The sequence below is a fragment of the Anopheles moucheti genome, chromosome 3 (assembly GCF_943734755.1).
Source record: "Anopheles moucheti chromosome 3, idAnoMoucSN_F20_07, whole genome shotgun sequence".
In the NCBI taxonomy this organism is placed as follows: domain Eukaryota; kingdom Metazoa; phylum Arthropoda; class Insecta; order Diptera; family Culicidae; genus Anopheles; species Anopheles moucheti.
This window is the reverse complement of record NC_069141.1, coordinates 57711566-57739013: the sequence shown is the minus strand read 5'-3', so window position 1 is coordinate 57739013 and position 27448 is coordinate 57711566. Positions and strand designations below refer to the sequence as shown.

Here is a 27448-nt window from a genome sequence, read left to right as displayed (position 1 = left end):
TGGTTCTGGGGAAGGTGAATTTAGTTGACCATTAATCAACTTGGAATTAATAGAAGCCACTTAAGCTTAGCATCACGACGATTTTCATTGAAAAACAGTGTGTCTCGATGTATAATCCTGTCGATGTATAATTATCGTACATCAAACAGTTGATGGATAATCAAAATTTAAATAAACACCAGAAACGTTTTCTAACGATAATTTTCGACACGGGCTTGTTGATATCATAATCAAAATGCAGTTAAATATTTGTCCAAATGTATCCGTACTTAAGTACTTCCGCATATATTTCGCTGCGGAACATTTAATTTTTGGTTTATAAGACGTATCTTGCACGGTAACACTCATCAGTTCCTTTCTTGGAGTTTTCTGACCCGAATCAGTAACAGCATGAAGGTTTCCATCCTATTCCTTGCCGCCGCAATCATTGCGGCAGCTTCGGCTGCTTCACACTTTGGCATAGGCGTTCGATCTGCACCGCCACCGAAACCCGAGGACAGTGACTCGTCTAGCAGCAGCTCGTCGGAAAGTGATCAAACCGGCGAACAACAATCTGGCGATGCTTCCGGATCGGCTGAAGATAACGCAGGAATTCAACCGATCGGTATCTTCCGACCCGGACCCAATAGACCGTGGTGGCCCATCCCAAGGATTCCTCCATTCCGTCCACCATTCCTTCCGCGTCCTCCGTTCGGCGGACATGGACGTCCGTGGTGGTTGAGACCACCGTTCCACCGACCCACCACCAGTACCGTCGCCCCGGAGGGAACTTCCGTTGCCAGTCCGACCACTTCGGTAGCTTCGACTACTGCGGAAGCTGCAACGACGACTGAGGAGGCAACGACCACGGAGGAGGCAACCACTACGGAGGAGGCAACCACCACTGAGGAGGCAACTACTACCGAGGAGGCAACTACTACTGAGGAGGCAACGACCACCGAAGAGGCAACGACCACCGAGGAGTCAAGCACCACAGAGTAGGCAACGACCACCGAATCTTCGTAAGGAGATGATATGACCAAATCTGATTTCTTAAACATGTCAATACAATAAAATCAAACTATCTTGAGCAATGAAATAGTGCATCATATTAATCAAAGAAACGTTCTATACTACGACCAGATAGTACTTCGTTATAATGGCCAACAATCAAATTACAGTTTGTTGATGTTGAACAATAGTTCTTTGCCTATAATTTCGAATTTCGATGAGATTCGAACGGCTGTAACAGCATCCTCACATGGAGGGAAATAAAATTGGCCCAGACAGATCGTCAGGCCTGATCACTCAGCGTTCCTTCTACAACCTCAAAGCTTCCGATCACGATTTGTGACAATGAGTGCCAGAATAGACATTACAGGACATGATCTTGATCATGGCGATCATGAAGGTCTCGTCCAAGATCACGCCCGAATTTTCCTCGATTGACGCTCTCACTAGCTTAACTCTTGGTCGACTGTTACAAACGGCGTTATAAAATCAATAACACTCTTTTGCGGTAGAAATTTATTAATGCAACGTAAATTTCCAATAAACCCTTCAAGGGTAAAATTGCTCAATTTGCATCATCATTATTACCACAGTATATGTTCCTAACTAACGAACAGTCAAAAGCCCTTCGCGCGCGCGCCATCTAGCGGTGGGGATTGCAACTTGTTCAACTTGTCAAGCGCACACTGGTTAGCCATGCTTGAAAATGTCCATTGTGAACATCACTTTATGGGAGTTTTACGCAAAAACTTAATTGCAATGTTAAAGAATAAATAATTTCAATGCATTTAATGTATTCTAAATAAATTACTAAGCAATTAATTACATTAATAATTCAACGAAACAAAATAATGTATAAATACAAACAACTAAGTATCGCTTGCTTTATGTTGCTGTTGTTATATTTATTGAAATTGTCCTTTTTGCTTTCATTTATTTATAGTAATTTGTCTATTACATTACACTGCTGTAGTTAGTTGCGCATTAGGTTTGGAGTTTTCGTCATTCATTGCTGTGTGTTGTATGTTTTGCCCGGTTCGGCGGTGACCCACGACGTTCCGCGCACAACCAACGCCGGCTGGGAGTATTGAAATATCATTTAGATATAGTTTGTGTCACGGTTTCACACTAAGTGTTTTTTGTTTTTTGCTTTAGTTATCAACTGCTCAACGAACGAACGAGTTTAGGAAAGATTTGAAAAATTATCTATTTCATGATTTACCGCACAACTGTGTGGTGGTGGTGAGAGTGTTTAGAAGCCATTCAGAGCGATAGATAGAGCGAGTGTGGAAGTGGAATATAACTGACTTTAGTCGTTTTTGCTTGGTTTGCCGTCACAAATAACCGTATGGGGCGGTATGGACTATCCATTTGGGAAAAAGAATACGGGTTCGGTGTTGTATAAGGACGCTCACTGTGCTTCCGGTTCCTTCATTTGGTACGGTATTTTGTGTGATTTTTTCAAGAGTAATATTGAAAACGAAACTAAACATTTCTCTAAATATCACTTCACTGGTAACAAACAAACACACACACGCACACACACACAAAATGTTGTAAACTTCATTAAACACCACCTATTCCGTCTGATAAACGCACGACGTCTTTCACTCGTTCCCGTCTCATGTCCTTTCAAAATCATCATATTCTAGCTAAACTAAACTCCACGTCCCCTCGTTCCCACGTTGTTGCGTTTCCCTTCCCTTCCCTGCGCGTGTTTCCTTCTAACATTCCTTGTGGTGGTGGCTAATATTTGTCTACGTCCTCTTACCAGAGCATTACAGACGGTGTAGTAGTTTCAACGATGGCTCCTTTGATTCATTGTATTCAGTATAATTATTCATACAGGTTTGCGCCCACCCGAAAGCCCCTTTGTTAGCGTTCAATGTAGGGTTGCCCTCTTCGGCAGTAGATTTTATCGTTTAGTACTGTCGTTGAAGGCGATAATCTATGTGTTACAGTATATTTAAGTTTAACATCCATGATCACAGGAGAAATAACTTGTTGTATGCTCTGCTGGCGAAAAGAGTTCTGTTATTTTATTTTTTGCGCATTCGCTCATATACGCTTGTTTTGTTGCTGTTTCATTCAATGTATGTGGCATTAATATGCTATTATTACGTTTCATTCTAGTCTTCTCTTTCTCTTCACTAAAGCAATCGCTTGATCCGCGAAGGATTCGATACATTGGCCGCTCGATTATGTGTGTGTGTGGGTTAAGTAATGTAAAAGCGATAATAAGTATATGAAAATGAAAGCATACAAAAATTACTAATCAAAGCAATATAAATTGTCTATATAAAAGCAAACGAACTATATAAAACAATATTATGTTGGGTACCTTTTGTGCTATACGAATAAAGTAATGAGGTATTCATAAAGTCGTAAAAGAAATGTGTAAATGATGGATGATACCATTTCTCAACGTGCAGAAAACGAAACACATTCGTTACAAACGCAAACACACACACATTGTAATACACTTTCCTTTTTTCGATAGTATTATTTGTTCTATTGTAATATTTCATTTTCATGTTTTCGATTTTCATGTTGTCGCGGTGTTTTTTTTTTCTTTGCTTTCTTCTTCTTTTCCTTCTTCATTTCATTTCACGGACATATACTGTATTTCTTGCTTTTCTTTAATAAATAATTTAAAATTGTAAAAGTCTTTCATTACTAGCTGTGTACGTGTGTTTTCCTCTGCCTTTCACTGCTTCGAACTCTGCAGTATATTTTTTTTCTATTAGTTTCTATCTCTCTCTTCCTCTCGTTCTCGGTTTTTTTTTGCGCAGAATTCATTCCATTCATTTAAAGCGTGCTTATTCCGTGGAAACAGACATCTTTCTTAAGGTATCAGAAACTTCTTGCGCTCACACTCACGAGCTCTCAATGCATAACACACAAATGCTACTTGGTGTAGATAAAGACAGAAAATAGTAAGAACAGAGAGCCACATTCATTGATTGTTTTTGTAAGTCCTAACTAGCGCTACTAGGTACGGCGAAGAACATGTCTTCTAATCGCGGGCTCTGCTGCGAACGACAAAAATAAGGAACGAACGGGTGTGTTGTGTCTTGTTGTCTTCGGGCTTCGGAAGTGCGCACACTCATATGGTGCGCACCGGGGAACATCACCATTTCCTGCTTTATCATCCATTAGCATTAACGTGCGCTTAAGTCGAGCGAGCGAGCGCGTTTCGTGAGTTGGGTGTCGGAAGAATGGTTAAATAATTGGATAAATGGAATTGGAAAATAATTTGAAAATTGGCTACTATATTAAAATAAGAGAAATAATTTAATCCACTGCAAATTCTAGTGCCTCTAGCTTACGCCATTCTCTCCGCGCTATTATCAGAACGCAACCAAACCTGCCACACGTCACTATTCTATCGTCTTTCCCACACAACCCGAACCTCCAAACGTTGGTTTACTGAAGTTAGCAAGCGTATTGAAACTTTTAGGATAGATTCTGCACACCTCAGGAAGCGCGAAAACAAGGGGGCTATCCTTTTTCTTTGTAGTTGTGTAAAGCTGGATGCTGTAGGGAAGAATGTGCATCACACCACCTTGCTTGCTCTATTGCTCTTGAACGATCCACATCGGGGTTTGGTGTTTGTTTTCATCTTTTACAATTTGTTTGTTGGCTTCGCGGCAACGACATCGCGCTGACGATGGCGACGGGAAATGCAAACCGATACAACAACAATCCAAAAGACTAACAGGCGTGTGTGTGAGAAACTCCCCCAGGGGGATGGGGGTGTACCAATCCCCGCCGATGGGAGGAATATCAGGTCTATATTGTGTTGTGATGCGTGTACTGCAAGCAGATGGAGGCAAAGGGCGAATATGACGTCCCGAAGCTGTCCCCGAGGACGGGGGTTCGGAATGACGGCAGCTGAGGATGCTGTTGCGATGCCTCGTAAGTGGAGCAACCAGCAATCGGATGTTCGTGCACTGCTGGAACAGATCACGTCATGTTAACGCCGAGGGCACGGCTCGTATACTCGTACACAACGTAGCTGATCGAGACGGCCGGTAATACTTTGATGAAGTTTGGTGTGATTCCACGGTACAGACCAACCGGACCCTCCGTTTGTATTATTCGCTTAAATACATTCGTCATGTTCGGTTCCACCGCTACGCTACCGTCGGGATTTGGACCGATTGTAACCGCTGCAAAAAAGGGAGAGCAAGGATGGAAAGAATTTCGGTGTGATTATTGTTTGTATTTTAAGGTGCGCACGAGCAAATGTCTTACCTTGCGCTTGTAATCGAGTTCGCACCAACGCCAACGGATACGAACACACCTGCCCGAGCGTACTGGATGCACTGCCACAAGCGAGCAACAGCCAGAAGCTTGGCTGTTCCGTCTCATGGTGGCTAAGGTACTTCTTCTTTAGCGTTTCGTACACCGCCAGATCGATACCGGCGTACGGGATGATGCCGAGCATGTTTGGAATGTAGCCGCGGTAGAACGAGCGTAGTCCCTCCCGTCGGTAGATCTTCGATGCCGCATCCAGGATGCTGGTGTACTCGCCCGTCTTTCTTAACGCTAGTCGTGTTTTTAATACTTCCATCGGATAGATTGCCGTCTGGCTGACGCCACCCGCACACGCACCCGCCACGAACCGCTCGTAGATCGTCATCTGGCGCTTGTCGTTACCACGGATCAACCGTTTCACCTGCTCGTATGCCGCAAACTTGATCGCGCTTTCGGGGGCAATCTTTAGCACGTTGATAAAGTTGCCACGCCAGAGGCTCCGCACACCACCCTCCTTCAGCATGTACTGAAGACAATCTGAGATTCTCTGTTTGGATGCTTGAACCTGCAAATGGAAATCGCACCCAATTAGAACAATGCACTCTTGCTCCCCCTCCGATCGGTTGCAAAGTGATGTGCACACATACCTGCAGGAACACTTTCAACCTATCCAGCGGGGCCGTGCACGTTCGCGACACTGCACCAGCAATTCCACCGGCCGCCAGATGGCGCCACCACATACCGGTTTGCATTTCGCTCTGTGTGAAGTCATCAGGTACATTTAGATCCTCACCGATATCCAAGTACTGCAAAAGTTGGAGAGAAAAAGGGGAAGAAACAAATGTCGTTAGTAAAGCGTAACATTGAACGGGTTGTGCCACATGAACTAGCAGTAATTAGCATTTACTGGTGCTGCGCTCAAGAATATACCCAAAACAACGGTTATGCGATATACGTTCGTGTAATAATGAGGAGGCTCGATTAGATGATTTATGTAGCTTGCCTAACCCTAGTGCATCGTCGATGGCCAACAACAATGAGGCTGTGCGTGCGCGTGTAAGATGAATTGCAGTATGACGACGCTTTATCGCTTCCAATAAACAGGAAGTCTAGTGTTTGAAGTCGTTAAATATACGCTACCAAAGAGAGGCCAGTGCGCGCGCCAATGATTCATTATTACTTCGTGCCGAAGATACAATACTGCGTTCTATTAGCGGAGATGTTTTTCGAGCTACTTCTTCAAATTAACACGTATTAGACCATACACTAATGAACTCAGAATGTGATGGTTTTCTAGGAGAATGATTAGCTCTTCATCTTCAGGAGAACCTGGATAAATCTCGCTAAAGCCAGTCAAATACCGTCCCGAGTAGAGTGAACCAGCATTAATTAGTGTCTATTAACACAGATCACGCCCGTATTCAGCAGCCCAAATCCAAACAAAATGCATCGAACCGAGAAGCGAGAGAAAGAGAATCGTAAGAGGAGCAGCCAGCCAGTCAGCAGCTGCAATACTGTTCCCTATCATCATGACCTAAACATGCTACCAGTGAGTGACATTATCAGTTGTTTGATCACCCAGTGCTTCGTGTGCTGCCATGTGGGAATCCGGGTTACACTATTTCGTCATTGCTTGCAGTAAAAGCAAAGGCGAGATTTATGTCTCGGTAAACATGTGAGACCTGCCCGGCGGTCATCAAGCTCAAGCAGAGATCGTCCTGAGTTCGAGTTGAGCATCACAAACAAAATAGGAAAATAATGAGTATCAGCCGTAAAAATGCCCCTTTTATTGGGGAGAGGAGCACGCCGGACCAAGATGACTAACTGCAACGAGTAGCGACAATGGTGGTTAACAGGAGTTCAATGTCAGATAAATTGAACTTATCTAGCTCAGGGTCACTAACGATACCTTGGTGTGTTTGCTTAAGGCGAACAAGTAACCAAGCGATGTTTCCAAAACACACACATTTATCTTCAAATGCATCCAAATATTCTAAACAATTGTACAAACAATATTACTTTGCATTCTAGACGTCACAAAGAGGGGCAAATCCAGATTGGGCCAGATCAACCTTTCTTGATGAAAGCGTCATGCTAGCGGACCGTGCCTCAGGTCAACCATAGCAAATAGCAAATAGCAGCAGCTAGCCTTCGAAATTGACAACAATCGTGCGTCATTGATAACACAGCTTCACGTGGTTTGTAAGAGCAACAAATGTGATGAACGATTTCGGACCGAAAGTGACAGTAGTGTAGTGCGGACCAGGAATTCAACGAGGAACTTGAAGGTCATATTTTTGCTGGCTTTGTTGGACCAAGGCGTGGACCAAAGCGTGTTGTTATTCATGGCTATAATTCTGCCTTATAATAAATAGGAAGATGATAGGAAATTTGGGCGAATTGTTTGCCTGGAATGCTCTAACAAACTGCACTGCCCACTAAAGGCCGCGATCCTTCCTTAAAGACTTCGCAAGACTGTGTCCATCGCAGCGTGAAAAGGATACTGCTGCCACCAGCCATAGATAACACACGATACGATAGCTCGGTAATTACTTTTATTGACAGTATTTGCGTCTCATTTTTCGTTCCCTCATTGTGTCCTTTCCTTGCAGAGCTTTGCGCCACACGGAGGTGGTTGAATGGCTGACGGGGTAAAACGACAAGTAATTAAATTTGCTGTCGTGCTTAATCGAGCGTTTAAAACGTTTAAATGTTTTGACAACATACGATCTGCTGCACGCTTCCAGCTGATGTCACGGGGGACTTTCCTTTGGAAACAGCGTTAACCAACGCCCCGCTAAAGTAAAAAAAAAAAACAAACGGGATGAATAATCTACTTTTGAGTTACTTCCAGAATTTCTCCCCCCAAAAAAAACGACCTTATCAATAAACGTCGGGAGCACAAAGTTTTATTGAACCGAGCCCACCACCCGATCGTCGCTTATCGTTGCATCTTTTTTTTATTTTTTCTTGGTGGGTCAATATTGTTTCCTGCCTAGTAACAGCAAGTGTTTAAAAAGTAAGCTTTACTTTAACAGCTGAACCTGTCACGGAGCGGAACTGACGAATATCTGCGAAAGCCTTATCTGCGAATTCCTTCTCACCGGGGGCAAGTCTTGGGAGCATTGCACAGCAACAATAGCATTTTAAGGATTTGGGATCGTATCTCCCAGCAAGCACGCTACCCCACACATTCTAGTAAAGATTCCAATGTCCTCTCTAGCTCGCGGAGTCCCAGTTGTACAGGGGAAGTCGACATTAACATGCAGTACTGTACGAATTAACAACAATTACACACACGTGAAGTTTGCAAACCTACTGGTGCCGGCCAGTTCGATACAATCTTTATCGCCACTTACGTAAGAGACCACCACCACCACCACCAACCCCCAACACGGTCGCACAGCCGCGTCATTTGTCTCGAGGAATTGTTTGTCGACAAAAATAGTATTCTGGCACCGGGGGGAGGAAGCAAAAAAAAAGCAGAGAACAGAGTGCCTTAAACAGTGCGCAAACCGTATCCAAAAGCGACACACGGATCGGGCGCGCTCGAGTTCTACAGTGCGTGGATATGATGTAGTAGTACATGATGGGGGGAGGTTCTTGCTCCTATCCGCCTAGAATTACACTGTAGACATCTTTCAGTACCTTGGTTACTAGCTCGACATAGAAATCACTGTCCAGTGTATCCATTCGTGAGGGGGGCGGCGACGAGAGCAGTTAGGCGAGCGTTGCCGCCGTTGCAGCTGATTTGCACCGTCCAACCCGGGGAAAGAGAGAGAACGAGAGCGGGATCGATAAAACCACGCGCACACAAACAGTTCGTCCTTCGGTAACCACGCCGCAATAGTGTCGGCGGCGTAATCCTGCTGAGACTCTTCTTTTCGTTTACGGAAATGAATTCTACCCCCGTGGCCACGTTGTCAGTGCCAGGGGCGGCGGCGTGCAGGTGAAATTTCGTTCACCCAAACACGCGAAACATTGCCAACGAACTCATGGTGGTTGCTTAACGTTTGGAGCCTTCCGTTTTCACAGATCACCACCATGGAACTCGGAACCAGCCCGTGTGTGGTCTCTGTATTGCTAGGCCTGTGACTGACACACGCACACGAACACACACTCACGACACACGACGTTCCGTCGGTGGGGTAACCAACTTTTCCGAACGTTCACCATCAACTGGCAACGGCCGATGGATATCGCCCAGAGGTGAACGAGCAACATTTGGGAAGGTTCGGGTTTTTGTGCAGGTGATGCCCGCCCGTCCGTCGGGTTCGCACACAACTGCTCGTGAGCAGGAAAATTGCTTCTCGCAAATAAAAAGGTGTTCGATGCTCACGGTCGGCTTTTCGCCGTTTCGTACGCTCGGAAAAGCTCTTCGGGCAATTTTCCACCGGTGCCGCTTCTTCCCTTATGAAGCTACATTTTGTCTCCTTCTTCTATGGCCAATCTCTCTCTCTTTCTCTCGCCTTTTCTCTCTCATTTAAACTCATCCTTGTGTGTGGCTCGGTATTTACGGGTTTTTTGCAAAGCATGGGCCCAATGGAAAGGCCATCAGACGTGGAAATCTTCGTTTCATTTCAACTGCTTTCCAAATAGCAAAAAACGCGAACACACCTCACGAAGCTGTACGTAACCGGTTTGCAATGAATGCCATCTCCCATGGACGGACCACATTGCATTCGGCGGATGGAAGACATTTCGCACGAAACCATCACGTTTTGGCACCACGCTCAACGTACAGCTGTTTGGTACAAATTGCCCAAGGGTAAGTAAACCGACGCCAAACGCAGTACGGAGAAGGAGAAGGACTTATCCACTAAAAAGAAAAAAAGGAAATGTTACACAAATGTTAAATTAGCAAACAATTTCGGCTTCAACATATTCGATATAAAAATTTGCCAAACCATTAACCAAAAAAAAACGCCATACATTGCGCATGTCCGAAGGAGTGTGCATCGTGGCGTAGAACTGTGGGTCCTACAACAGAACCGGGCCCCGGGTTGTGGGGTGGTTTGTTTTATTATAAATAGACATTTGCCACACCAAGCTCTGTGTGTCACAACAGCCGGTCTCTGTTGACAAAGCGATCAAAAAGCGGCAAACTGCCCATCAGGACACACAGGGGTTGGGCACCAAGTCCTTCACACTTCCTTGCTGGAAATAGTAGTAAACAATGGGGATAAAAAGGGTCACAGGATTTAATCGCGACCACTTACACACTTTAAAGGTTTCTCCATATGCAAAGGGCGGAAAAACTTGCTCTTGAATTCGAGAGGGCGTTAAAAGTCCTCCACGGCAAGTTTAGACGACAGAGAATGTCGGCGCCTAAATGTTATGCATGACACCATACGCGGGTGTCTAGAAACGGAACCGTACAAAGGGAAGAGGGCGTGCACTACTACTTAGCTAATTGACGCTTAATTACTAACGCTTGAGACGATATCAGAAGCTAATGTGATCTGACATCGCTTTCAAACGGGTGTCATTAAAATCTGCACGAAACGCGAAAAGAAGAGAACTGTATATATTTTTTGTATATAAACACATTATGTAAGAAATTTCCACTGGCAGGGTGCTAAGATGTGGCGTAGCCGATGAGGTGAATTATCCGTGGTGGGTATGTCCTTTTTTGCGGGCTTACCATTTTCAACTGTTTATTCGATCGTTCATTCAATTCATTTTACATGTAGTTCATTCGTTTAAATTCTATAGTGCTCCTAATCTGTCATGATGCGTCCGTTTATACTGCTAGCTCGTAGTGTTGTCAAAGTGTAACAAACACAACACATCAATTCATGCAATCTTTCCTAATCGTAACGTATAATTTCAAATATATTAAATAACATCGAAGTTCTTCCTTCTCAAAAACCGAATTATACTCAACTAAAACTATTCCACGGCTCTACTTTCAAAACGGCGCAGAGCTCTGATGACCTTCCATCCACACGATCGCTTGGTCGATCGCAACCCGGCCCCTAGCAACAGCCGCGCGATCGTGAAACCCAAGCCAAGCGCTCATTAAAAACCAGTTTGGCGAGCAGTTTGAACGCGTCGCTTTGGGAATTCCTTTACCAAAGCGTTCCACCACGGTCCAGATTACGGAGGTACTTCCCTCCAAAAACGACATGTGAGTCAAAGCGGAAAGTGAAGTGTTATTTCTCTTCATGATTCATCCAGCCCTGGCCATAATTCGCTTGCCCATATAAACAGTATTTGTTAGTAATCCATTCCGGTACCATCGACGGGAACCGGAAGTCTGAATTCCGGGAATTCATTACACAGAAAATAAAAGTACTACCACTCCACTTCAAACTCTTAATTGCTGGACCACGCATTTTGCTGATAAGATAAGAGCATGACTCGGATGAAGATATTTACCCGTGACAGTAGTTCCTTCAAGACAAGAATGAAATCTTCCACTCCATCGCCGCTGACTTGCAGTTTGTTCTGTTCGAATGCCATTTTTCCTGGGTCACAGTTCTCCACTACTGCACCGACTAGTTGCATACGCTCTGCGTACGATGAAGTCCGGAAGGGTGGTTTCTGGACACACCTTCACCTCGTTTGGTTGGGGGGTTAAGAAATATCACACGAACGATTTCACTATGTTCAACACGCGTCGAAAGGTTTGTACCTTTTGGACGTAAATTGGACGCTTACAAAGGATTTGTAGTAGCGTACACTAAAAGTGGAGCTAATATCACAATGTTTGCCTTGTGTTTCTAGAATCTTCTACCACCGATCGGTACCACCGCCTAAGTTAATTGTGCACTACTTTCACGCTCTCCTTGCCACACACAAAGCGGCGTTTTCACTCTCAGCAAAGGGTTGCCACCCTCGGGTATATTATAGGGGTATATCGTACTACAGCGCTGTCGGAATTTCGGTACAAACTCAACCACGTGGAGCTAAGGCATCGTTCTCACTGCCTGTACCGCACGCACAAATAGTTTCGGTGAGAGCTACCAATCAAACGCGCGCTCTCTCTCTCTATACACGCACGTTTTTATGATCCCGCGCTTTCCTCTCTATAAAACGGTATAAAACAGCTGTTCGCGGATGGGGAATCGGATTCGCTTAGCAACAGCGACTTAAAATTCGTTCGCATCCGTTCCGTCAGTGCGTTGATGGGGGGAGCTATTATGGCTATCTCTGTTCGTTTCCCACACGTTCGCTACTTTGCGCTCTCGTTCGTTCACGTTCACCGCAACAACCTCCGATTCGCAATGGAAGATAATGACCCACACTGCACACGGCGTGGGGCTCCTGATTCGAAGCGCGATTTTTTTGTTCTTCAACTCGTTTAAAAGTCCTATCAGAACTTAATCGTTTTGGCGGTGTGTTTAGAGTTGGGAAACGAACGATTTTTGCACGACCTTCTTTTGTCCACATTCACTCGCGTTTGTTGCATTCATGCGTAAGTTCCGACAAATATATCACACACGTCACGATCAAGAGAGCAGAACAAAGGAAATGGAGGGACACACTTAAGCACTTTTATCAATTTGTTTATCACTGCCTTCGCTAACTTCTAATCGTATCACCATCAGGACATCATGTCAACTTGTGTTCGAGATTGGATGTAAATAAATCCAGTTGTCGGAGAAGTATAAAATTTCGATGCCTACTGCGACTGGGCGTACGACGATGTTCGAGACAGACAGCACACAAAACACTCACTCCCGGGGAGGTTCGGTGTTGCTTGGTGGTTTAGATAAATTCGTTATATTTCGCGGATGCTAGCGAAATACACGTCCAGTCTCAACGGTGGTATGATTCTCACTGAACAGGCGCGGAATGACTCGCGTCTACTCATCGACTCTGTTGTGTGCGCGGTTTATGGTGCACAGTCGTACCGGCTCCGACAAATGCGTTAGATATGGTCAGAGAGAGAGAGAGCGAGAGCTTGTTTGATCAGTGATGTGAGAACGAGAGAGATTGAGTCAGGGACCGAAGCAATGGTACATGATAACGAGATGACGCGCCAAGGAGGACGGGGTAACTCGTACATCATTACGTAAAAGCACGTGAAATGGCCAATCGTCGGTAGCGAAACTGCAATGTGTGTTTCCCCCCGGATCGATGGTAGAGAAACTGACCCCGGGCTATAGAGACAGTAGTGGACGATTCTTCACGAGTTAGTTTAAATCACTGGATAATGGCAATTGCCTATTATAAATCATCTGCCACTGGTCCGATAAGAAGCAAATCTTACTCTAGAACAATCAAGTTTCGGTGGAACATTCAAGAAATAACTCCCACATTCCATGACCCTTTTTTCATCGCAGGCAGGCAGGGCCCATAAAGAGTTCATTCAATTCGCGACAATTTGCCAGACCTGATCGTTGCAAATTGACAATCGCGTGTCGGCCAATGTCCATCATCAGATGATGGCGTACAGGCGGCGTTGGGCCTCTCGTTTGCCCTGACAAAGGACGAGATTGAGACGAGTAGCTTTCAGCCGAAACTGTACAACACGAAAGCCACACAACACAATTCGCCAATTTTAGAGACGTTGTGCTAAGTAAATCCACCAACCAAAACCGAACCGAATCGGTGCGAAGCGGTTACAAACACTTCCCCGCCGCAGCATCAGCTACACCGAGAAACTCACATGTTTACGTCACTCTGCCCCGAACGAAACGTCATCATACACGCCCAAACACAGCCCAAACACAGTTGAATGTCACACCGGCGGACCTGCCCGGCGTTATCTCACTTGACGTCATCATGGTGGTCATCGAAAAAGGCCCGGTTTTGTGTTTGTAAACAGGATCTAGATGCGTTGCGTGTATAGCCGTGTGGCGCGGACACAGACATACGCATCTACGCGGCAAAACGGCAATCTTGTGCGCAGTTCGTGAGCGTACACCCCGTGGCGGACTTTAGAACCTCAAGTTCAACGAGTTTAATGTCGCGATCGTCGCGTCGCACACTCTTGCCCCGCGCACGGAATGTGAAATGACATTCTCTCTAGCGATAATGAAAGAAAGCAGTACAGAAAGGAAGAAAACCCCCGCTAAGTACGTCGGTACGGTACGTGTCTCACAGTTTGGCACACATTTCTGGCCACATGCTGGCCACAACGTGATAAGCGCAACTACAACCACAACACAACCGGATGAAGCGGGATGACGCGTCGCCAGAATGTCGAAACTAAAGCAATATTTAATTGGATCACGATGGTTGGAAAAGAACCTCAGAAAGGGAACACACCACACTACGACTTCGCGCGGTCATCAACGACGAGCCAGTCAATTCCGGATTCTTGTCGCGTAATATCCACGCTCCGATCCATGTGATCGGGTAGACGCTAGCGTAACACAAACAATTATACATTATACCCAACCAGCTAACGCCAGGCTTATCTCCCGGTTTGGAACACGTTGAATTGCGATCTGCTCAAGCCATCTTTATGATCATTTCGTATTTGCTTTCGAAAAAAGAAGGCTAATAAATTACTTCTTCTACGTCAGTCCAGTACAAATAACAAGAAAAGCTGGAGGACAAAAAAGATGTTCTGATAACGGAAGAAATTTCGCATTTTCATTGAGGCCCTCGGCAACAAGTTCGCACCGTACCGGTGTAATTTAATTATTTTTTGGCAACAAACGCACACGCGGACTGTGCTGCGCGCGTTGGGTGGGAAAAACGAAAGAAACACACGGTAAAAACACGTTGATTTAATTACAAGCGATCGTCTCTGCACCAGGAAGACTCCGCCGGCCACAGCTGGTGTACTCTCTGTTGGTGAATTATCGATATACTGCCAACATTTTTGAATGCCTCGTCGACACGGAGGAACCTCAATGTAGGCTGTTTAATTACTGTTGCCTATAACATTGAGGATGTTTTAAGGAATTTTGTGATTTTGTGCTGGAATTCATATAGTGATCATAACATCAAACTTCTGAGGCAGTTTCCACACATGATCCTCAGACATATTCTCAGAATTGGGGATGAGGTTTACCCCACAAATATCGATGTAATAGAAGAAGAGTTTCTCTCTTTCTCTTCTAGGCGTAACGACCTACTAGATAACGCCTGAAATGTCTTAGACTTATTTTACCACGTAGTTGGATATAGCCAGTCCTTGCTACGGGGGATTGGTCCGGATGGGATCTTGGTCCGATCTGTTCGTGTGAAGATCGGCCTCGCAATCATCATGCCATTGGGATTCCCCAAAGAAGAAGAGCATATGTTCTACACCATGGAACACTCCGCCCTTGTAGTAATCCCTCATACATGTAATCTTCTGCACGGATTCGGACTTCATACTTGAGAAGTATAAACGTATGGTATGGTTCTTGGAAATTTAGACCTCTATAATAGTGCATCTTGGAGACTTCTTGTATGATCTTTACAGATTATTTTAAATAAGAAATCACACATAAAATCCCCATAGTCTACTACTTGTGGGTGTTCTCATCCCCCAAAAATGATCCTAAAGTATGTCACATTGCGTTCCGAAAATTACATTGCCACGAGCATGATAAAGAAAATGTGCGAATAAAGTTGAAGGTTTCGCCCGAAAAAGGTGTGAGATCTCCGGTGCCATAATTCTCACCAATGCCTGTTAATTCCACATACGATACAGCTGTAAAAGTCGTGTGCCTTGTGCTAATGGTGGTCACGAGGTCCCCCATTGGCACAGCCTTATCGAAACCTTAATGTGTTCCAATAAGTGAAGGTGATAGTCATTACGTTTCGCGACAATCACGCGCCACCTGACGGCCTCTTATTAGCGAGACGGATGGGGGGGGCACTTCCTACCGCTGTACGAGCTGAAAGTCACTTGGTCAGGTGGCACTAGATCTTTGGAATGGCTCAAGTACTCCCTTTGAATTTGGAGATCGCATGAGATCAGTCAATTTACATATGTTGGAGGCATCTCACAAACCGCTCTTAACCGGTTGATTCAAACCTAAACCACACCTCTCGAAGAAGATGAAGGCGGATGCACTTAATGCCAATTGATACAAACAACTTGCATTCGTCTTGCGGCGTTGTGGGGTGGTATTTTTCCACAATCCCACAAGCCGGACATTGGACGGTCTATTTACAAAACATGTGGTCCAGAGCAGCATGTGTGCGGCTTCTTACACGGGCACATTAATGTTATCTTCAGCTCGCTGGTAGCAGCAACAGGATGATCGAATGATCAACAATCAGCAGGACTTTGGAGCAAAACACATACACTCGTCGGTAGGACATTAAGCAGAACGTCCTCAGAAGCGAGTTCTAACCAGATTTGGTCACCGTACACAAACCAAACATTGTAGGGAAGTAAATATAGGGAACTACTGGTGTGTGTACTACTACGTTCAACAGTAAGAACACCGGGGAGACAGCAAACCAGCTGCTGTGTGACGTTCTATTCACAAATTCTTTCCCTGATTATTCAACATCAATCTCGCACAACCAAATTCGCGACCAAAAGACCGTAACTATGCTATACCACACCACGAGAATGGCGTTGCGTTTCCTGACATCCATTACCCCCGTCATGACCCGTCGCGATCGACACCCAAGAACGATCTTCGTTTCTTTTGGGTTAAATTTAGACACACAAAAATCTTTCACTTGCACGCGGCGGCGGGGCGGCCAGGCAAATTTATTACTCGGGCTTTGCACAAAGTCGCCGTCGTTTGCCAAAAAAAAAGGAAACAAGACACCGATATTAAACAGCTTGGTAAATGAATGAAATTCATCTTTTTATCTTGTGGTGGGTGGATGAATGGAAAAGTATCGGTACAGGAAGGGAGCGGATGAATATTTAAGAGAAACCATGCGCCTCCATTAGAGAAAAAGAAAGATAAAAATAAGATAAAATTAAGCTTCATATTTGCAAAAAATTGAAAGATTTGTTCTTAAATATTAAAACATTAAATAGAATTGGAATAAAATCATGCTAAAAAATTTAAAAAAGCATATTTTTGAAGCAATCGTTAAACATACAATAAGAAGTGTGAAAATCACACAAAAAATAACCTTTTTTTAAGAATACATCGTGAGTATTTCTAAATGCATTTCTTTATATCACCTAGCATTCAGTAATCTTAAAATAGCTCGCACAGAAACCCTGATAGCACTCATCTCAAAATGGTCACCGAATCTTCGGATGTCTTACCCGGTGATATAAGATGGCTTCCCTGTAAGGACATTATTTTTGTACATTACCAAAACGAATATAATCAACTTAGTGTGAGTGTCGTCTTCGCAGCACTCATTACACTACGACGAAAGCATTTAACGAATAAGCTTCACGATAGACAAGTATTAATGATAAAATAGCACGCGAAGCACTGATTGGGATGGGGCTGGGGTATTCAGATACCCAAAAGCGGAACAATTGCCACTTAGGATGATGGCCTTTTTGTGCTTGTCCACGAGTGAGTGGCACGTGGGGCACTTCTTTTTTGAGAATACATATTTTGTGCATGGATGTGGCTATTTTGGGAAATGTATTTTAAATTCTGCTGATCGTTATAACGAGCCTTAACGCCATTTTGCTTTTTTGTAAAACAAAAATATTGAGACGCACATTGCGGTGCTCCCGTGAATGGCTTAACAAACAGTTTTAAAAATAGATAAGTCATATACAGAAAAAAAAATATCTCCCCACGAATAATCTCCCTTGAGGCTTAATTTCGCTTTCTTTAATTCAACACGAAGCTTAACATGTTTCCGTACAGAAGCAGATTTTTTGCTGCGAATTCCGACGAACCATTGGACAAACGATAAAACAAAACAGAACGCACGCGTAAATATGCCGATTCTGCGAATCACATGACAAATATAGCGGTTGTAAACATTAAGCCAGAGAGGAGAGATCGGAAAAATACTAAATTAACATTCCTTTAACCGTTGCCTTATAACTGCGACATAAGTCGAAAGTTGATGAATAAAAAAATGCGTATCACGTTTAGCGGAAGGTGATTCACAACGGAAAAAACGGTGGATAGATACTTCCTTCCTTCGGTCATGCAAAGCGCCACCAAAACATAGCGGATGTTTTGAGAATGGATAACGCTGGGTGCAAAAAGCAACCCAATCTTACTATATGACGAATACGAATATGGCATGAGCGAACTTGTATTCGTCGTACAAGGAAACAATACACGAGACAAACGGCGCACGCTACCTTGAATGGGAGTGCAATAGCCGAAGCCAAGGTTCTCTAAAACCGAACAACATCTTCCGGTTGGAGCAAAGAGGTTCGTTCGCATGCTGTAGTGATTCTTGAAAGTAGAGAATGAGATGCAAAATTGCAAATGTTAACCATCTTTTACACCTCCCGCCTGTTATTTATTCGTTTAGGGCCGCCTTGGCCCTTCACAAACAACAACCGTGACGTCACAACCCGCTTTTTATCAATTAGAAAGATCGCACCGCTCAGCTGTGTTACACATTGCCAGCACCTAATGCTGTTGCGCCCGGCTAATCGGACCTTGGAAACAGACACTATTATGCCTGCACTTGAAATCATTTCTTCCGCCGAGTTACCACAATAATTAGCGTCGCCCGAACAATGACAACAACAACCTGCCTCCACCCAACCGTTGGTACAAAACACGCGTCATAATTGTTTTTTTTTTGTCTCTCGGTTCCCGTTTTTGCCACATTCTCTCACAGCAAGAAGCATGATGATAAAGGGCAGAAGACAAACAACAAGTAGCTACTATGGCGTTGGTGAAGCGTGCGCGCAAAGTTGTCGTCGTTAGTCACACAAAGTAATGGGGAGGCTCGACTAGAGCGCCTCGAATTGCGGCGGTCTGATTGGTTTAACCGTTGGCGTTACACGTTGGGATTGGGGTAAACATACGAAAACAAGATTAACAGCGAGCGCTCGTGCGCTGTAGCGTGTGTATGGGACATGACCGTTGAAGGTACTATGCACGACAAGGTTGCAGAAGGTAATGTAGTCTGTGGAAGGTACAGTGAGTGATCGTCACATGCTTTTTGGATATCAGTTTTTCCATAATTCACTATAAGTTAGACCACTATCAGAACATGTTTTCCAAGTAAGTCTATTTAATTCTAATTCTAATTAGCGATATGTATATTAAAATTGTTAGATTCAGATCGGACGTGATCTTCACACACTAGAACCGATACTAAATCTCATTCGGGTAATTAATTAGGAACTGACGAATCAGCGTAGGGTAAATAATGTTTAGCAAAATCAGAATTAGTTGACCAAAGACTGGAGGTTTTAATATAAAAAACGAAGATCCATAAAGATTCGTTCGTAAAGAATAATTTCGAATAACTAAATACTAATCGTTGATAATCTAAATACTAATCGTTGATAATCTGGGGCGGCCCGGTGGCATGATGGTAGCGGAGCCGGTCCTTCACACGAACGGCCCGGACCAAAATCCCATTCGGACCAATCCCCCCCCGTACGCAGGACTGACTTATTAGGCTACGTGTTAAAATAAAGTCGTTACGGCCAGGCCGTTCTAACGACACAAAAAAAAATCGTTGATAATCTCCAATGAGTTTAAACAAGTTTTTAATTTACTAGTAGGAAAATGTAATCTAACTCTGCATTAATAACGAAAATTTGAGAATAAAAATACAGCCATTATATTTTACGAATCTTTATACTAACTTTACTCAAAATTACTCTTCTGTCTTCCACTGTAAAACTACTCAACGTAACAATCCTACTCAAAGGAGGCCATTGAACGGACGATCGTGATGTTTGAAGATCGCAACAGCCCCGGACGACAACTCGTGTGCTCGCGCGTTAGCCGCTGTGCTGTGCCCCAGATAAGAACAAAGAAACACATTTGAACTCCGCAGGCGTCAAAAGGTCCGCCCTGTGTGGATGGGTGCCCTCAATATCAGAGCTAGGCACTCTCGCGCCGCAAACGTGTTCATGCCATCGGAAGCAACAACCAACTGGTAGCATCATCTACGGGTGAGATTTAAGGTTACAGTGAATGATGATCGGTGATCGTTCACAATAGAAAAACCGAACCGAACCGGATTGAAAGCATTTTGGCATGCTGCCCATTCTTCCTTTCTGGTTCTATCAGCATGCAAACGACTAACGTCAGAAGCGTGATCTTTGGACGACGGACGATCGAACAAAGATTGTGGTTCAGCTTGGGCGTTAACTTGTGCAGCTTTACGTCAGAACATTTCGTAATTCACTCGAAATGGTTTTATTACATTTTAACCGTATTAATTTCGGTTTCACGTCAATGATTGCAGATGATGTGATTTATAAGTTACTAAAGTGAATTCCATCTAATTCTAATTCTAATCTAATTCCTTTCTATTTAATCCGTCTATCTATCCATCTACCCACAATTATAATAGATGTATTCTAACATATTCTAATTACTATATTTTCGTTGGATTAGATTGATAAATTAAATTACTTCTACACTAAACGACTGTTCTTCCGGGCTGTTCTAATGAGCTGTCTCTAAACAGATGCATTATAATTATGATCATGCAATGAGCCGTTCTGTTTCCTAACGATAACACTACAACTAAACTGCTTCACAAATGACAACCTGTGGTAATCTTGTTTGTCAATGTGCCAAAGCCGTCATGTTGGAATTATAAATGAATTATTCGTCAATGACAGGTGCAATGAAGAACGATGATGAATGAAAGATTTCACGATGCAGTGGGATGGGTATATTAACGGTCAACAAAACATTGCCCAACTGTAACGTGCTGTGGAATAATTGTGTACAATGCTCCTTCCGGAACATTTTCAACCAAAATGTGCAAACGAACCAACAATCAATGCGTGTGCGAACAAATGTTGTGGTACGATCATATGAAACGAGCATCACAGCCAAAGATCATGCTAACATTTTTCCAACATTTTAAACCATTCGATGCAGCATGATGACGCAGGGGGGCAGCGGGCAAAGGCGATCCAATGGTACACATGCTCCGAGCAAGGCGGATTTGTTTTATCGTATGATCATACATTTTATCGAATAACGCATTGTGCTAGCCGAACAAAGCGCGGTGGGAATAGAATAAAACAACTCCAAAAACCACCAAATAACGAATAAAGGGTTTGTACAAGCATGGCCTAAATCAGTATTCAACGCGTCGGTGAAACAGCTGCCAAGAAAAACTGCCAAATCGAAAGCATTCAACTTTTTTTTTTCACACCGACGGGTCGCATAGATTTTGCCATTACAGCATCGTACAACATTATTGGGCAGTTATGCTAACGAGCAATTACTAAAAGTAGCTGAAATTTTGAACTGAAATTTAAAAACAAAACTAGCGAGCGATTATTTTTTTGTACGGCGATAATAGGAAACAGGGTGGAAACCGGGGAAAGAGTAGAGAAAAGAAAGCTATCTGTACACTGTACCTTACCATCCACCAGCAGGTGCGAGGACACGCCGCCATTGATGGTGGAGGAGTTGTAGGAGAGATTCGTCGGTGGGTTCAAAAGCAGGTCCGTTACGTGCTCGAGCGCCTGTTCGACATCGATCAGGCTGAGCACCGGATGTAAGCTGCTGTCCGGTGTCGGTTCGTCCGACGTTGGAACATCATTCGTAACGGCATTGTACCGACCAATAGCCATCAGGTACGCTTCATTGTACCTGAGATTCTTCGCCGTTTTTTCGATCATTTCATAGACCGGACCGTTTCAGTTTTGTTTTGACGATTCCCACAGTACGAGAGATAGAACAATAATCTAACATTAGCCACACGCGCGAACTCGAAATGGGAATCGAGATTCTGTTGTTCGTTTGTTCCCTCCCAGTATTCGCATTGCTTCCCAGTTATGGTTAGCACAAAAAGAAGATTTTCAGCAGCTTTTCAGATGGTACTCACAGTCGAATGCCTCCAGTATTTAACCAGTTCGTGTATATCCGAAGATGGTGCCAGCAGAAGAAAGTCTCTCCACTCGTCGTAACTAATGTTCAGGCTGCCATCCTTATCCATGCTAAAAAGATGCACAAAATAAATCAATCACTACACTGAATGAAAGTCTGCGTTCGCGCTTGTACACTTACCGCTTAAGTAACTTTGCCGCCTCGTGTCGATCCATCTCGATGCCGAGCTCCTTGAAGGCCGTTATCAGCTCCTCCAGGTCGACCTTACCGTCCTGGTTCTTGTCCAGGTGTGTAAACTGTAAGCGTAGATTTTTTTCGTGCTCACGCACGTAATGTATAAACTCCGCCAGCCCGACATCGCCGCTCTGGTTTTGATCCGATTGTTTAAGGAAGCGCTGAAAGAACAACGAATGTCCGTATTCCTGGGTATAGCATCGTTCCAAACGTTGTTTTATGATGATGATATTTGCCGCACATGTTAGCATAGTGAGGTTTGTGGGGTTTTTGCATGTGAGTGGCGAGCATGGTTTAATGAGCGTTTTGTTCGTGAAAAAAGCATGAAAAAGAAAGAAAGAAACATAAAAACGAAACGATGTTAATAAATGATTAAAAATGAAGATGTAATGAAGAAATGAAAATGATGTTAACTGCATAATGTGGAACAGTTAGAAGCTACAGTTGAAATCAATTTAACCTCCCATTCGAAGCTCTTGTACGCAGTTTTGCGCTTTCGTCAAAGCATGCATGCAAGCTGCTACACAAGACCATTTGCACGAATGTCGACTTGTATGCAGGGTTCTGGTAGTGGATACGGATCAGTTTTTTACGAATTTGTTGATGCTTTTTGAAATAGTTTTTAAATAATAATTTTTTCCATCATTTAACGCACTCCAAAGAGCATATTAAAAAAAACCTCAGCTGTCGGAAGTGTATATCTTTTTAGATCATTCGGAGTGTGTATCCCGGTTGTATGATTTGAGACGTATCTCATAGACCTAGGTCGGAGACGATTAAGAATGGATTCGTCCTTCAAGATTCGTGAGGAGCGCTATCTAATTTTGGACACATATTTTCAATTCTGTGATTTCTTTATCGAAATCGTCCACGATTTTTTTCCCTGAATTAAATTTCAAGTGAATATGCGGCCATTTTGTTCCTTCTCTTTCTAGAAAGTTACTTTTGGATTAGGACATGAAATCCAATGAATTAAACAATATGTATATGCTCAAAATAAATCCTTTGAGAAATTTATTATACAATTGGTACACGTAACATTTCTATATCTTATAACTTGCACTTGTTGTGTAACAGATTGCTAAAAATAACTTTAAACACCATCAAATAATGCAATACCATTTGTTGGTCAAAAACGTACCAACGCAATTGAATGATAAAACCACCCGCAAAAACCCTTGGCAGAACTTTATGCTGATAATTGTCAGCGTCAATACGAAGCTAAAGGTGCGTGTGTGATGGATACCACACATTGACCAACAAACAAAAAATGCGTAGTTCGGTCCGAGACGCATTGGAACACGGACCACTTAGTCACAACGCGTTAACCTTCACCCTGCGGTGAGAAAAACAAACCGTTTGTTATCGATCGTGTCTGAGGTACTCTCTAAAGGAATATCTTATCCTGTGCAAACATTGGGTTCTCACGGCGACCTAGTGAGTACAGCAGTGAAACGAGTTTTATTCAACGTTCCTCAGTCCGTATGATCTGTTTGTGTGTGTGTCAAGATCAATGCCAGCTGCGGATTCATTGCATGTTAATTGGCCAAAATGAAAGGGAAATTTAGCACCCACGCGATATGCCAACATTTCCCATGGCGCCTTCCTTGCGGGATGAAGCATAACCGCATCTACATTAGCGTGTGCCAACCAGATGGAAAACAGTCCGGTTTGCCGATTGCCTCGGTCAATGTCACAACCGTTGGCGTCTCCCCGTTCGGGGCGCGGGTGGTGTAGTTAAAAATAAAATTCCGTACAACCAACCGGTTAAATTGCCGGCGCAATTCAAATTGCATCGTGTTGGTGTAGGGGGTTCTCAAGATTTCTTATATGCTTCCCCCCAAACCAGCTTCAAAACGATCATCCAACGTCGTGTCGTCTCGTAACGGTAGTGCCGGTAAATGCATCGAAGCGTGGCATCATCATTCGCGTGCCCAATTGCATATCAGATTAGTACACAGACACATACCCGTACACCTTTAAGAGGTGTAATGGCTCAGTGAATCCATATGCTTCAACGTATATCCAACAGCTGATGTACGACAGGAAGCGTTCCCGTGTTGACGTTCGTACGATTACTGCTAATCGGCCCAAAGAATGCCTTAAAATAGTCCGGAAGCGATAAGCGTAAACGTGGCGTAGGCCGGCAGATAAATACCGTTTCTTTGCCTTTGCTTGAACGGATAAATGGATGGATCATCTTACGGCGGTTTTTGTAAGATGTCGATAACAAGGAAGCGACTTATTTGTCTGTCTGTTTGGTTAGAATTTAACAGTTAAAAGAAGAAGAGATGCGTTAAGTGATTAGGAGTACTAAAAATGGTAATTGCGCATCGTGTGCACGAGTTCACCTTTCTGTACTATCGTCTATTTTTAAAAATAAATTTAAGATTTTTTTTCTAAACTAGCCAATTTCAAATTGAAGCGAATAAAGTGTAATTTAATACAAATACTAACTGTTTCCTTTGGACAATATTGCGCGAAATCGCGACAAATCGCGAATGTTCCTATATAGACCTTATCAATAATAAACATTAAAATATTTGAAATAAATATAAAAAAATAAACTCTATAGCACATTGCGTTCATGAGCTGTCACCGTAAGAATGGGAACTCTATTACTCATTTTTACCAACAAATCATTATTCACTCAGCAAATCTCCATCATTCAAACGTGCCTTTGCCAATCGTTTTCTTTTCGCAAACGTTCGCACACTTCTTCATTTATGACCTAATTGCCTCCTTTCTCTTTGCTTTCATTGCTTTGGGACGACTAATTTTTTTTTTCGAACGCGGGTGAGCAAATCTAATTAACACCTAAATTGAAGTGGTATTAAACCACAAAAAAATGCTTCAGAAGCCGCTTCTCTAATCCAATATTGCAAGACATCACAAACGTCCGCTGATGACTGAGCCACATACATAAATCAGTCATGCTTACAAAACCAAAACAAAAATCGATCTATCCTTCGCTCATCGTGACACCTAAAGCGCCGGGATGGTCCGGGATGGTTCGGGCAGACAGTCAGACGACGACCGTTGTTCCGCCCTCTTCGCACCCACTAAAGACGCGCCGGAATGACCTCAGAAAGGGCGTGCGATGAGAAATAGAAGGCTCGCCTTCTGTTTTCGTGCAAGAATGATAGCAGGAGGTGCGTGGGACGGAAGCAGAAAACCCGCATACCCGTGAGTGTGCGCATACGAGTGTCGTTGCTGGTTCGCCATCACAAGCATTCTTCCTTTCTCTCGTCAGCGGTCACCTTGCCTTCCTATCAGACTGAGGAATTTTTCGTTTTTTAATTTCACCCCAACATGTTTTCTGCGAGCTAAAATAAACAAAGCAACCATAGCAGCACAGCTATAAACATTTGCCACCATTGCAAACGCACCAGCAGCAGCATCGGTCTCGGAGAACAAAGCAAAAGAACCGGTTCGAAAGGGTGGTTCTGTGGTCCTCCTCCTCATCGTGACATCATGAAGTCACGGTGGCGGCAACAAGACCGCGCATTAAGGGCATGAAATCATATGAGTCAGCTGAAATAAAAAGACGGGCAACTAAGTTAAGGATGGTTAAATGTGGGGTGAGTTGGCGAGATGATGGATGTTTGTGTGAGTGTGAGTGCGTGTTTCACATGTTGTGCCACATGTGCTTGGAGAGAAGGTATCCGGCCGCGCTCGATGCTGCGTCCTCTCACCTCGGCGTACTGGTGCGATAGGCCAAACTCCTTCAATGCCGCCGACAGATCATGAATATCGATTCGATCGTTCCCGTCACGATCGAGCTTTTTGAAGATTTTCTCTAGCCGTTCCTCGTCCGCTTGGGGCAGTTCGTGCAAATACTGCGGATAGGTTGGTGTGCCCGAATTTTCACCGCTATGCTGCTGCTTATCGTTTCCGTTGCCAGCCGGTCCTCGGTTAATGTTGACCATTGTATTAGGCGACACCTTCGGACAACAATGCCAGCAACACGCGTCGTTTCGTTCCTTTCCTGTAGTGCAGTGAGTTGGGAATTGGAAAACTTCACCGTCGCAAGGGCACAAATTTTTCACTTGGCAAGGCCGCTCCCACTACAATACCTGGAAGTCTAGGGCCTTGTTTTAGCACACAAACTCACACACACACAGAAACGCGCGCGCGTGCTTACACTCAAGTATTTCGATGGCGAAACAGCGCTACCCAACGACGGATTGGGTAGGATTAATCATGAAGCATGCAGAGAAATAAAAGACCTACACTCTAATGCCACGCTATCGACGCACTTTCACCAATCGAACACCTCTTACACCGCCTTCTTGGACACACAATTCACACAACAGGGCACAGAAACTCACTCTCTGTACTGAATCAGAAGCATGTGGGTTGCAGCACTTTTTTTCCTACTACATGGCCAACTGGGGAACATCATCACATACCAACGGTGCTAGGCAACATCATTTCGGATAAAAGCAACGGAGCACAATTGCAGAAAAATTCCACAAATTTTCTTAACCCCAGGGCGAACCTCACGAGGGGAACAGACACACGAAAAAACGCTACGCTTCCCGTTGGTCTCGGTTTCTCGCCACGAGTTCTCGCGGACACGCGAGTATAGAGCCCGTGGTGCGGTCACAGAGCGCGAGCTGCGAGTGGAAAAACGAAGAAAATCGCACTAAAACCGCGACGGGAAAATCCAGCAGCACACACCGTTGCGGCTGGCAACTACACACAGACAATGCGAGTCGTTCGGTAGCTGCGCAAACGCAGTTGAATGACTCGGGTTTTCGGTTCGCGGAAATCGAGAATTTAGGTTGCGCGTGGTGCAAATCGGAATAGACACACAGAGCGAATAAAACGAGCTCGCGGCAGGGAATTTATCAAAACATGCCTGTACGGTGGTGCTTGCTATTCAACTGTCAGTTTTATCTCGAACATTGGGTTCTCGAATAAATTGATTATCCAGAAATTGCACATGGGGCGTCGCTGTGGACATGCGTCTAAAATGTATTAAATAAAGTGAGCATAATATAGTATTTGTTTTATCGTAACATACGACTTGAATTGAATGAAATGGGCCTGGAATACGTTAAATGGTATATTTGGGCTCTTTTATATTAGTCTGAGTCACTCTCAGGTTAAAAACCGATACCAGT

General features: G+C 43.9%; 2 protein-coding genes across 4 annotated transcripts; one reads left to right on the top strand and one right to left on the bottom strand.

The window, feature by feature from the left end:
* Positions 1-341: 341 nt before the first annotated feature.
* On the top strand, positions 342-1078 carry LOC128303373 (SH3-containing GRB2-like protein 3-interacting protein 1). Its single transcript, XM_053040307.1, has one exon. It carries the CDS (start codon positions 391-393, stop codon positions 979-981), a length of 591 nt encoding a protein of 196 aa, XP_052896267.1. The 5' UTR covers positions 342-390; the 3' UTR covers positions 982-1078.
* Positions 1079-3525: 2447 nt separating this feature from the next.
* Positions 3526-27091, bottom strand: LOC128300937 (calcium-binding mitochondrial carrier protein SCaMC-2). 3 transcript variants are annotated; one of them, XM_053037194.1, is made up of 6 exons: positions 26015-27091; positions 22266-22507; positions 22084-22195; positions 5898-6056; positions 5248-5815; positions 3526-5162 (listed from the first exon to the last, which is right to left on the bottom strand). In XM_053037194.1, the coding sequence occupies exons 1-6, from the start codon at positions 26246-26248 to the stop codon at positions 4957-4959; spliced, it is 1521 nt and encodes a 506-aa protein (XP_052893154.1). In that variant the 5' UTR covers positions 26249-27091; the 3' UTR covers positions 3526-4956. The 3 variants fall into 3 exon arrangements, with proteins under 3 accessions (XP_052893154.1, XP_052893153.1, XP_052893155.1); XM_053037193.1 differs by having other exon boundaries at positions 3526-5126; positions 5161-5815; positions 22266-22480; XM_053037195.1 differs by lacking the exons at positions 22084-22195; positions 22266-22507; positions 26015-27091 and adding an exon at positions 11632-13020 and having other exon boundaries at positions 3526-5126; positions 5161-5815.
* Positions 27092-27448: the final 357 nt, after the last annotated feature.

What these genes read in the sequence shown, in the direction of transcription:
- LOC128303373 (XM_053040307.1), top strand. Translation starts at nt 391, where the DNA reads ATGAAGGTTTCCATCCTATTCCTTGCCGCCGCAATCATTGCGGCAGCT.
- LOC128300937 (XM_053037193.1), bottom strand. Translation starts at nt 26,248, where the DNA reads ATGGTCAACATTAACCGAGGACCGGCTGGCAACGGAAACGATAAGCAG. An exon ending in GGTTGAAAGTGTTCCTGCAG is followed by an intron (nt 5,816 to 5,897) that starts GTATGTGTGCAC and finishes TTCCATTTGCAG; the next exon opens with GTTCAAGCATCCAAACAGAG. An exon ending in GCTCTCCCTTTTTTGCAGCG is followed by an intron (nt 5,127 to 5,160) that starts GTTACAATCGGT and finishes ACGGTAGCGTAG; the next exon opens with CGGTGGAACCGAACATGACG.